Genomic DNA, 12,641 nt, shown 5'->3' on the forward strand with positions numbered 1-12,641 from the left:
GCTACACTTGGGATTACCACCAGGGAGGTTTAGTAACACCTGAAGTGAGAGGGATATGGAGGCTGCCATATTTATTTCCATTCAAACAATACCAGTTGCCTGGCTGCCCGGCTGATCCTCTGCCTCTAATATGTTTAGCCATAGACCATGAACAAGCATGCAGCAGATCAGATGTATCTGACAAGATTAGCTGCATGCTTGTTTCAGGTTTGTTATTCAGACACTACTGCAGCCAGAAATTGGCAGGACAGCCAGGCAACCGGAATTGTTTAAAATTAAATACATTTATGTTAGGTAAGAGTGGATTGTGGGAAGGGGGTTTTAAGGCTAGGCATGCAGGGTTGGTTCGAGTTATGTGTGAGAAAAGGATTAGGTTTAGCTGTAGTAAAGTATCAGCATCATTTACTAATATTTTACAACAGAGGGGAACACAGGATGGAAAGAGCACCAATGTGGTGCAGTGGGCGGCAGGCCGATTCTAACATTTGGACCATTAGCCGCATGCACTTTTCCTCCCCCCACTTTTGGGGGAGAAAGAGTGTGTCCTTATGGTCCGAAAAATACGGTACATGCATATTCAAATAAAATGTGTTGCAGCAGTCATTTTCTTTTGCAAAGTATAATAAGGAGCTTTCCTTTTGACGAGGATTAGAAATGACAACACCGGGCCACCTCTACAGTAAACTTTTTAATATCTTATAACACACAAAGCACCATGTAATCAGTTATACATTATCGTGCAACATACTACATACATAAGTGATAACATTAACATACTATAACAATTCAATTAACAATATAAATTTTGCACTTGCTGGAATTCACATATATATTTGTTAGAAAAAGTAGAAAAAAATGACCAGATGCTGCGGCTAGCATTTATTTTTATCTTCAGTTCCTGGGCGATTCAGTCCATCCATCTATTTTCAAAGTATTAAGTGGAGAAAATCCAATTAAAAGGCTTAAAACGACTTCTGCATTTGTTAGAATCATTTTAAGATGGCTACAGCTATTATATTAAATGGAAGATAAAATACAGTATTAACACAGCAAAGCATCATGCTGTATGCATTTATAGGAAGATGGATTTTACTGTTTGCACTAGGAGGTCAGACCTTACTGGACCACATTATTGCAGTGTATACGGTAGAGAATTTCATGCCCATTATAGATAAATGTATAGAAAAGCATGTGAATGATTTGTACTTCTGATTGACTGGCTGGAATCAGGTCTCACTTTTGATTCCCGTTTTAGCCAACACAGAAAGCAGGAAAGAGGACCAATTTCTACCAACCAATCAGAAGTATAAACTCATTACTGTACATGTATCCATGAATTATCCTGCAGCTCACATTCTCATAGGAGGATTAATCATGTTTTAAGGGCATCTGAACTGACATGTGATAGGATGAGAAAGACGGGTACATATAGTACCAATTCAGCCTTAGCACCCTAGCAATGAAAATAAATAACACAGAAAAGTTCTATGGCCTCGATTCATCAAGACTTATCGAATCAATTACAGACAGCTCGGTAAAATACCGAACTCGATAAGTTGATTTCAGGATTCATCAAAGTTATCTACAGCTGTTAGCGAGCATTCGGTAATGATGCGATAAAACGGAAGAAAGTGCAATTCATGAAAATGAAAGTGGGCGTGGTTCAGCGTTACATTTAGGATTAGTTATCTCCTTCACTGCTCTGTCGTTATTCCTGTCAGATCATTGCTGACAGAGAAGATGGAGCCATTTGAAGTGGTTATGTATCAGCTGAGAGTGATTCAAAGGCGCAGAAGAGCAAGAATAAGGTCTAGAAACATATCAATTTGCAAGAGAATAGATTTGCTATAACAGGACATCTGCATTTCTCTTGAATCATCTTGTAAGAGAACACAGGCAGTGCCAGGGTTAACCAATTTGCTAGCTTTTTTTTTTTTAGAAAAGGCTCCTATCAAGCCGTAGCTGCCGAAATTGTGGGATTGTCCCAACCTCTTCCAGAATCCTGGTCCAGGTGTTAAGCCCTATTCAGAATGTTGCTACGTAGTGTTCAAAAGGACTGCCTTTTACCCACAATTCCACGGGAATCTTATGGCCTTGTGTTAAATTACTGCTGAAAAATGGAAATAACACGTTACCGAATGGTTACTGAATTGTTATCGATATTTTATCGAATTCACACCGAATGCGGAAAAACCTTGATGAATACAACTAGAAACCGATAAACTTCAAATTCGGTAATTTAACATACTGGAAAAAGTTATCTCAAAGATATGATGAATCGAGGCCTATGTCCATGCAAATAAGGCAGTGGAATGCAGCTCTCCTGAAAAGAAGCAGAAGCAAAAATACTGGCTGAACAAACAATCCTGATAAGAAGATATTCTGAAAAACTCAAAAGTTAATTATTTCTTCCTGTTGTGAGCTGAATGAACTTAAAATTAATTGTCAAGTTTGTTTTCAGTTCAGATTTTCCTTAATTATTGTTTATGCTCCCATTTATAGTGGGATTTCATTTACAGTCTTCTTGTGCTGGTATACTGGCCTTGATGGTCCTGCTGTGTAGATGGACAGCTTACTATAACTAATCAAAGGCGCGACAATGTCGGGGCAATACAATATGCTCTACATCATAATCACTATAACTCTTGTGCAAAAAAGAATCTGGCAAAGAGCTTTCACCCAGCAAATGACCAACTTGTCTTTCAGCACCACACAATGGGGTGTCCATGGGCCTCAGGCTTTACTCAATGTGTCACGGGGGGGGTCAGAGATCAAGGTAAGAGGTTCATCAAGCCTCCAATATGATAACGTCCATGCACATACAATCCAATCTGGACTCGACCCTTCCTGAAAGAATTTAACACTTTATTTTAAATTTAGAAGTGGTGATACAGCAACAAAAAAGCACAACATTTCGGGCTTCATGCCCTTTATCAAGTGCTTGTCTTCCAGCACACCCTATTAGGTCTACTGATCAGATGTGCTGTGTATGGCCAACATTACAGCGCAAAGTTTGTACAGATTTTAGGTTGAAGGGCCATTAACAACAAGGAAATCTAAAAAACAAATGATAGATATTGCCATACGTAAATTGACTTTTTGATTTTAATTAATACTCATAAGAGGTCTACATACTTCCCAACCTTAATTGATCATTTAGTTATCCAAATATGCCTTGCATTTTTACTTATCACAATGTGCATTCCTAACACAGCAAAAACGGAGTTTAAAGTACAAACAGAGGTCTAGAATAAAAGCAGGTATGTATAGGAGAAGGTCATGGTTTAAACTAGATCTGGCTGGCCAGTTTAGAGTTGGAAAAGAGAAGGAACTAAAGCTTCAAAAGATGAGGGTAGAAAGTACTGGTAATCATAAGTACAATGCAGGGTAAACTACATTACAATTACATGAAAGAGAAGTTTCCTTTAATGAAAGTGAAGGAGTAAAATTGCAGTGGTTGGTAGATGGAGCCAGGTAGGGTACCCCAGTGGTCAGTTCACCTATCGGAGACTTGTCATGAGAATTCTGCATCTGAATTGACAGGTTTTCTCTTCTGTGAAGTACCATATCTGAGTTTCATTCTGAAATCTGTTCCTAGTGTGTGGCACACATCAGATAGATTCCTGTCAGATTCGACTTGACAGGCATCTGACAGAAATGTATCTGATGGTCGAATCTGCTGCAAATCTTTAAGTGTATGGCCACTTTAACAGTAATTACTTTTTTTTTTTACAACTATATTCTTATCTATAAATTCACACTGTGTGACCTGGCTTTATGGCTTTTGCACATGCAGACTGTTACTCAAAGAATCTTAGAACCCACATTTATTAATGTAATAAAATAATTACTGTATTTTTTGGCCTATAAGACAATTTTTTTTCTCTCCCCAAAAGCAGGGGGAAAAAGTCACTGCGTCTTACAGTACAAATGCAGGGAGTTCCTGACTTGTGAACGTCTGCCAATACGAACCTCAAACCCGCCGCAATGTTGGGGACTCCCTGTACTGTGCCCATGCAGAGGAGGGCACAGGGGGACAAACTGAGGGTACAGGGGGACACAAAGGGGCATAGAGGAGGACACAAGGAGGATAGAGGTGGACACGTGGGGCAGAGGAGGACACAGGGAGATAAGGGGGCATGAGGTACAAGGGGGCATAATCCACAAGATGCCCCTGCACCATGGATGCACCAGGTTTACTATATTTTTTTCCCCCGGTTTTTGTCCTCTAAACCTAGATGTGTCTTATGTTATCCGCTGGCTTATCGCATTATCTAAACAGCCGGGATTCTCCGTTCACATTCCGCCTGTTCTAATCTTTATGAATTGACATTAGTGACGTGTTGTGATAATCACCGCACAAGGCGGTAATTTCCTGCACTGCTCAGGAATAGTAGCTTTTCATGTGGAAACAGCTTTTATGAATGGGCACTTTGCTAAATGGTCGGTAAAGTCAACTGTTTTGAGCATTACCGCATGCGGAAATGCTTTATGAATAGAGGCCATTATCCAAACAGAAATGAAATGCAATTATACACGTACCCAGACATTAGAGAACATACTGTAAGGCACTGACTTTTTGTAGCAAGATAATTAAAAAAATCATGTTAGTGAAGGTAAATTAATGCCTCGGAATATCATTGCATAGATTAACTGGAAACAATCAGGAAGACGTATCTTGGATATCCAGCTTCATGTTTTAGATAACCTGCAAAACAGAAGACTTGTTTCAGACAAACTGAATAACTGGTCTCTGCTGTAAGAATCTAAATGCAAAACAACAACCTGCAGATTATAAAGTGAAACTCCACTGATCTTGATAAGTAAGCAGTCCCTCAGCTCTGCAAATTTCTACCATTTCCCACATACATCACTAACTTGTTAAGCTCTGTTTTGTATATATAAAAACAGTGACTGAATGAGATCCTATAAAGGTGGCCACCAACAGTCCAATTTCTAGAGAAAAATCATTAGAGCGATCAGAAATTCTGATCGGATTGGTTATAAGTAATCTGCATTGATGGGTGCAATCGATTACGAACGATTATAAATATAGTTGTCCGATTGGATTTTGGTCAAACCAAAATTTGGATTTTCTTGTTGGTTGTGATAGATAGGAAGCCAAGATCGGTTCGTTGATGGTGTAGTGAACGATTTTTCTTCTGATCAGAATTTCTGATCGCTCGAATGATTTTTTGCTAGAAGTTGGATTATTAGTGGCCACCTTTACACAGATTATAATTATTTGGAGTTGGGGTTGCTACCAGATGTGGAATATAAGTAACATCTCATGAATACTTATGCAGGCAGAGAAAATCCTGGGCACTTTGTACTGAACTCAATACAGACCTAAGCTGTAAAAAGAGGTCCAATTTTAACCTCCTTTCAGTTTTGTAAACTCACAGCTGGCTCCAAATTCAAAGCAACATAACAAAAAGATTTTTGCTGCACGGATATTCATAGCAATTTTTTAAGCAAATGTGGAATTCCACTTTAAGCTTGAAGGTATATGAATATACATTATTTGGCCACACCTACAATTTGACATAATCAAACCCATCCCTTGTTACAGTGCTGAAAGTCATGCAGAACGCTCTCTCCATTGGTGCCCAGAGATGCCCATATCTTCTAGGATCTTATCAACACTCCAGATCTACAAATATCAAAAGTAGATAATATACACTTGACTTTATCCCTTCCTATATGCAACAACTCAAAGCTCAGTGAACATCAGTAGTACAAGTACTGCTACACCAGGGAGCTGTCACAAAGACTTGCCACAATGCAGCTTGAAACAACTATAAGAGAACCTGTACTGGAAAAAAGGGGCCCCCCTTGGGGGGCTGGGGGGGGGGGGGGGAGGAAGCCTTTGAATCCGATTTAGGCTTCCCCGTCCTCAGTCCCACGGTGGTCTCGCTGGGCCCCTCAGAAGCCACAGCCGACAATTTGTCAGGCTGTGGCTGGCTGTAGCGCAGGCGCAGTAGCGCGGACCTGAATGGAATCGGCTAGTTCTGCCTTATGCGAGCAGAGAGCTGCTACTGCGGCTGCGCTGGAGCCGGGAAGGTAAATATTTACATGGCCGTTGTTTGGAGCAGCCTAGAGGGACCACCGTGGGATGGAGGAGGATGGGGGAAGCCTCAATTGGAACCAGAGGCTTCCCCCTCCTGAATTAAGTACCCCTAGGAGGCCTTTTTTCACCTTACAGGTTCTCTTTAACTAACAGACTGAATGGGCACATGGAGCTAGGGTACTAGTCCTCAGGACCTGCCTGAAAATCTTGAATGTGTACAGGTATCCTCCAATGTTACATGATACTGCATCAAATTGGAATTATTTGCAGGTCAATGAGCACCCCCTATTCCCAACTGGCCTCTTATCAACTACTGTTTCAGCTGTGCACTCCACTGGCCCTTTGTATTTTACATTTACTTTGGAGCTGCTGCAAGTTGTTAAGAAAAAAATTGACAACCAAGGACAAAACTTGATTTTGAAAGAGTAGTTGTACTTTAACCACTTCAGGACCACAGGCTAACACCCCCTAGTGACCAGGCCATTTTTCACAGTACAGGGCTGTGCAGTTTGGTCAGGTTGCTGCACAGCCCTACAACTTAGCACACAACTGAATCGTGCCTGATTTTGTTGCCCTTAACCACTTGCCGCCCGCATCACGCCGATAGGCCTGGCCGCGGCAGCAGCCCCAGGACCGCCTAACGCCCATTGGTGTAAAGTCCTGGGGCAGTGGTTTGAAGGGGATCGTGCACGCCTGTGCGCGCACATCTTCGCTTGGATAACTGAGCTCCGCCTTCAGTCTTCCAGCGGCGACCGCCACTAGGAGACTGTTAGACGGAAACCGCTGTCTATTTGCTAGGTACAACGCTGCGATCTATGGCAGCGCTGTACTGTATGACACAGCTTTTCCCCTGGGACAATGGAGAGAGATTGGCTCTCATAGGCTAAAGCCTATAACAGCCGATCGCCGCTATTGGCTGGCTGGGGGAGGGAGAGTTTAAAAAAAAAAAAAAATTATAAAATACAAAAAATATTTATAAAAAAAATAAACATCCTGGCAGGAATCAGACTCCACCAACAGAAAGCTCTGTTGGTGGGGAGAAAATTACTGGGGGGAATCACTTGTGTGCCGAGTTGTGCGGCCCTGCAGTGAGGCCTTAAAACTGCAGTGGCCTATTTGTTGAAAAATGGACAGGTCTTTAGGGGGGGGGGTTAACACTGCAGTCCTCAAGTGGTTAATAGGACGCTCTGCCGGAGGTCTCTGATCGCTGCTGATTTTTTTTTTTTCAATTGAGAACATGGAGGCTTTTCCCTCCCTCCTTCCTCCCTCCCTCCTGTGCCGTCCCAAATCGCCATAGGAGGGCGATTGGCACTGTTCCCCGCCTCTCATAGGCATCAGCCTATGAGAGGCCATGCATTATGTGCCGCTCTGAGAGACAGCCGAGTGTCCCTCGTACAGCGCTGCAGGAGATAGCAGCGATGTACAAATGTAAACAAAGAGAAATTCTTTCCCATTTCGGCTCTAAACAGTCTGCCCACGGAGCTGTGCTCTGTGAACCGACAGGGAACAGTCGTGCATGCACACACGCGTTCCCTGCTAAACTGCAGCACAAAGACTTGACGCCAATCGGCGTTAGGCGGTCCTGGGGCTGCCGCCACAGTCACACCCATCGGTCTTTAGGTAGCTAAAGTGAACCCAAAAGTAAGGGTCATATGGAGGCTGCAATATTTATTTCCATTTAAACAATACCAGTTGCCTGGCAGTCCTGTTAATCTTCTGGCATCAGTAGTGTCTTATGCTAGGAACACACCATACAATTTTGTGTTAGATAGATGGTTCAATAGATAATTTCCATCAGGTCCAATATTTTCTCGATTTTCTGGTCGGTTTCTTACAGAAGTGAATGGAAACTGATAAGAATCGCATCGTGTGTACCTAGTATAAGTCACAACCTTGAAAGAAGCATGCAGCTAATGCAGTGAGACTCGAGTCAGAGCACCTGGACTGCATACTTGTCCAGGGTCTATGGCTAAAAGTATTAGAGAGTGAGACACAGGATCAGGACAGCCAGGTATCTTGCATGGTTTAAAAGGAAATAAATATAGCAGCCTCCATATCATGCTCACCTCAGGTTCTCATTAAGATGTGAAAACCCTGAAGTTTGCAGCAAATAAAGAGCATAACTGGGCTCCTACACATCAGGGCCTGCATACCTCACTGTATCTGTGAATGCTGTTGCCTGTTATCTGCTAATGATCTTGCTTAAAACACAGTCTCTGAAATGCCAGCGCAATCTGAATCCCTCTGCTTGCCAGTTCCCAGCGGTATTTCTGAGGAAACCCAAAATAAACAAAATACAGAATTTTGTATAGAGGAGAAATGGACAGTAATACATATACAAAAATAAAACATGAATCAGCAAATGTTGAGGTGCACCAGGACTGCATTGTCAGCATTCTTGATTTTATTTCCTTTATGCTTAACTGCAGACAGATGTAAGAATCTAAATATTGAATCTACATAATTAGGTACTTATTACATTATCAATTTATATAAATTTTGTAGAAGGTAGAAGAACGTGAATGTGTATTCATTTAAAGGACACCAGATCTGAGGCAAAGCTACCCAAGGTAAGTACTGTAAGCACAGAGGTATGTTCATGCTGGCTCCACATACCTCTGTACTTTGTCTGTTCCTCTCCTCATTCCACCTGTCCCTGTAAACACTCCATGAAACATTTGACTTTTGCCTAAAAACATTTTCAGACGGGAAGAGGCAGGCTGTGATGTTCCCTTCTACCCCCTCCCATTGTCTCCTCTTCCCCTACCCATTTACTCACCTTAAAGGGAGGGAATAGGAGGGTGATCGGAGAGAACACCACAGCAAGCCCGTATCTTCCTGTCTGAAAGTTTGACTTAAGCCAAAAATCTGTAGATATATAGATCCAGCATGAACATACTTTGTGCTTACCTTACGAATCCCTGGTCAGGCCACATGTCAGGCCACAATCCACTTTCACTAGAAATGGAATGGGTAGAACAATACCGCCAACATCAAGGCTGGTGCGAACATTAGATGGTGGTTGGCATGTAAGGCACAACCATATCACTTTAATTCAGCCTGACCAGTCCAGTCACTTAACTCTTGTGCATGTCTGGCATGTTCTATGAAAATGGAGGGGAAGAGGATCTTGTCCTGACAAGGGAATACCATAGCAGCTGGGCAAAAAAGCCAAAGTGGCCAATTACTAAAGCTGAAGATGGGCAGTGCCTACACAGGCATTATATTGTGCCCAAGCTGAAAATAAACAAATAGATCCCATGTGAGCCATCTAATCTGTAGTGGAAATAGACACTTCGAACAATCTGTTTGTGTCCATCATGCACTGATATCATTGCAATCTACACTCCACCACTGACAATTTTGATAGGCTGACATGAATCAGATGTGACCCCAGCTTCTGAAACACCATGCACAGTATGGCAAAAGGGCCAAAACACACATCTATCAAGCCCTGGTGACAGCTGTAAAGGCTTCCTCAATTTTTTTTATCCTTACCTTCCTTTCCAGCCAGAAAATGAAAACAAAATAGACGAATTAGTAGTGCCAAGCGCTATTGTATTGAACATGAGAGTAAAAAAGTAGTTTAGCTGTAACTAGAGTTTTGAGAGTAAAGGTGACAGTTGTGACTGGGTCAGGGACATCAGGTCTAATACCATCCCCATACATTTTTAAACCAGCCTCTAGGTATTTTTTTCAGCAGCAGAAATGCAAAAATTCACCCAAACATGATGTTTAAAGTAGGCTTAGGATTTAAAAAAATTAAGAAAAAAAAAAAATCACAGCTCCCTTATTCCTAACATTAACTTTTTTTCTTGAGAATGGTCTCTTAATGTTACGTTCGGGTTAGTCTTACAGGAGTGACAGGCATTCTGCTAAAGTTCCTGCCACTCACTAGTTCCCCCCTATTGCCCTCATCTGTCCAGGGCAAGACAAAGAAATGAACCAGATGTCATGTGGGAAGCAGATTTGTCTGTATGTATAGCTGGCACTGCCTCCACACTGGAGGAATACTACAGGTAGTGGTCAAGTAGCTGAATCCATCACCAATATGAATAGGCTCTTAGCCTCACCCATGAGCCCCTTGATAACCCTAACATGAACCTTAAATTACACGTGAATCCTTTCACTAACCAAACTAATGTTCACCATGCACCTAATTGCAACACTAATCTCAACTGTTAAAGAGTTTTCACAATAACCCAATACTATAAATATTCCTGAAGGTGGCCATACACTCACCTATCCCAGTACTTCTGCCTAATACAAACTGACTAACCTAACCCTAACCACTTAATTAATGAAATCCTTACCCGAAGTTTACCCAAATACTAACCTAATCTTTCTCCCTCCTAAACAACTCATATACATTTTACTGACATTTGCAGTGCTGCTAGTCTGCACCTTCTATTCTAGGATCCCATGTTGGGATTCTCTGCTGCTGAGAGTGACTGCCTTGCTGATCTACTGCCGTGTAGTCTCACTTCACAGTTCAAACAAACAAGGGGAGCTCTTTAGAGGTACAAAACTGTTACAATTATATAATGTTTTCCATAATAACTGTACTTATTTAATAGAGTCCTATACATAATACAGTCTCAACATATACAGTATACATAGAGCAAGCATAATAAATGACTGGAGCTGCAAATTAACATTTAGAGTGATGAGTCAAAAGCGTGTACCTTTAAAATGAGAGCTGCAACCACAGCAAACAGTGGCAGAAGCACAAGAGTCAGAGCTTTCTTGCTGACTTTCGTGGACAGCAGAAACGTGGTCCAGTCCACTTTCTTCTGAGAGTAAGGAGGGTACCTGATCTTGTTTACACCTTCCATACTTAGAGACTTGATTAGGCAAGCGCGCTTGTGAGAGAAAGTGTCAAATGTGTGCTTGCCATGATAGGCACCCATGCCACTATGCCCTAAACAGCAAAGGAGACACATTAATAAATATACACTGAACACAGAAATATCAATGGCAACAAGCTACAATGAGAACAAAAAGTAAGGTAGTTGCATATGGAACTGGGAAAGCAGAACAGTTAATGTGATAATACTATATCCAGTCCAGAAACATTTCTCATGCAAGTTAGAGACACGGAGGTAAGAGGCGCCCAAAAATGATTAAATATGTTAAAAATAATAAAGTTAGGGGTGGCTTACCTCAAAGATCACACAAAGATAAAAGTGTAATCCGGAATTGTTAATTTGCACTACAGCTCTCTGCACTTTTTCCTTTTAAAAGGCCATGACAGCCACGGAAATTAATACCCGATTAGGTCCTTATTATTACACTGGCACTTTGCCACTTTTGTTTCTTAAAAGCTCCAATGGCCTGGCACATTTCTTTATTAGAGGGCTATAAAAGCCATGGAAATGAATATCTGTTAAACCTCTTCCTGTTTTTGGATGTACCTCGTACATCCGGATCTGTGCAAAATGCCACCCTTGCCTGCACATGCTCGTGCACTAGAATAGTGAATGATTGCTGATACCAGTATTCATTCACATAAAGTTAGAAAAAATACATTTTTTTTCTTTTTTTAATGAAAGTGACAGTGAGCCCATTAACCCATTTGCGTTCCACTATTTTTACACCCTAAAGTTCCTGTCATTTTCAACACTTTAGCTGTGTCGTTTTGATGCAGCAGTAACTTTTTAATTACCTATGCCATCTTAGTGGTACACATCTTGTTTTTTCAGTACAATCTAGGCTTTCTTTGGGTAATATTTTTCTCACAAACCCATTTTGTTTTATAGTCCATTTATGGTGAAAATTAGGCGTAAATGCAGAAAACAAACTTTTTTTTTCATTTTTCACCCTTCCTAATTTTCACATCACACGTCCCACAGTTATAAAACATTTACAAATAAATTATTTGGCCATTCCGGATTAAAAGGTACCCCATATGCCATGTTTTACTTCTAGCTGAGCATGTGGCGGACCGTTATCCCCAGTCTGCGTGTCTGTGGAGATCAAATGCGTTAGCTAAGGTTCAGGGGGCATAGGGCAGTACAGATGCATCACTGGGCAATGGCAGAGCGTTACATCTGTAAAGCATTGGGGCCTGAAACTTTTGTCCTAGCGATTGCATCCGATCGCTACTGGCAGCAATCATTAAAAGTTTATAAACAGGCATAGGTATTGCAGGGGTTAATAATGGGTTAATAGGCTAAGTTTGGGTTGAAAATTAACGGTGAATTAAAAAAAAAAAAAAAAAAACAACAAACAAACAACAAAACACTTATTGGGCCCATGTCACTTTAAATTTTTTATAACTTTTACAACTTTTTTTTTTCTTTTCCTATCTTTATTGAATGATTGTTGCTAGCTAACAGCAACAATTATTCACAGGCCCATTCACGTGACTGTGTACAAGCGTGCACAGTCACGTGCGGAGGCAGACAGCGGGATTTAATACAGGACGTAGATTCTACATCCTAGAACACACAGGGGGACTAATTAGGACATAGAATCTACGTCCTGGAACCTTAAAGGGAACCTAAACTGAGAGGGATATGGATGTTTCCTTTTAAACAATACCAGTTGCCTTGCAGTCGGCTGATCTCTT

The 12,641-nt window shown here is 41.3% G+C and overlaps 1 protein-coding gene across 4 annotated transcripts in view; it reads right to left on the reverse strand.

Annotated features, from left to right (window-relative positions):
- Window positions 1-675: 675 nt before the first annotated feature.
- Window positions 676-12,641, reverse strand: part of LOC137546362 (aldehyde dehydrogenase family 3 member A2-like) — a 69,438-nt gene continuing 57,472 nt past the window's right edge. For 3 of the 4 annotated variants that reach the window (XM_068268714.1, XM_068268712.1, XM_068268715.1), the window contains exons 10-12: window positions 10,756-10,991; window positions 8,224-8,340; window positions 676-4,708 (exon numbers count right to left, since the gene is read on the reverse strand). In XM_068268714.1, coding sequence (XP_068124815.1) covers window positions 8,260-8,340; window positions 10,756-10,991 — 317 coding nt within the window. In that variant the 3' untranslated portion in view covers window positions 676-4,708; window positions 8,224-8,259. The remainder of the gene's footprint in view (window positions 4,709-8,223; window positions 8,341-10,755; window positions 10,992-12,641) is intronic. The other variant, XM_068268716.1, reaches the window with a different exon arrangement.

Source organism: Hyperolius riggenbachi, chromosome 2 (genome assembly GCF_040937935.1).
Source record: "Hyperolius riggenbachi isolate aHypRig1 chromosome 2, aHypRig1.pri, whole genome shotgun sequence".
NCBI lineage: Eukaryota > Metazoa > Chordata > Amphibia > Anura > Hyperoliidae > Hyperolius > Hyperolius riggenbachi.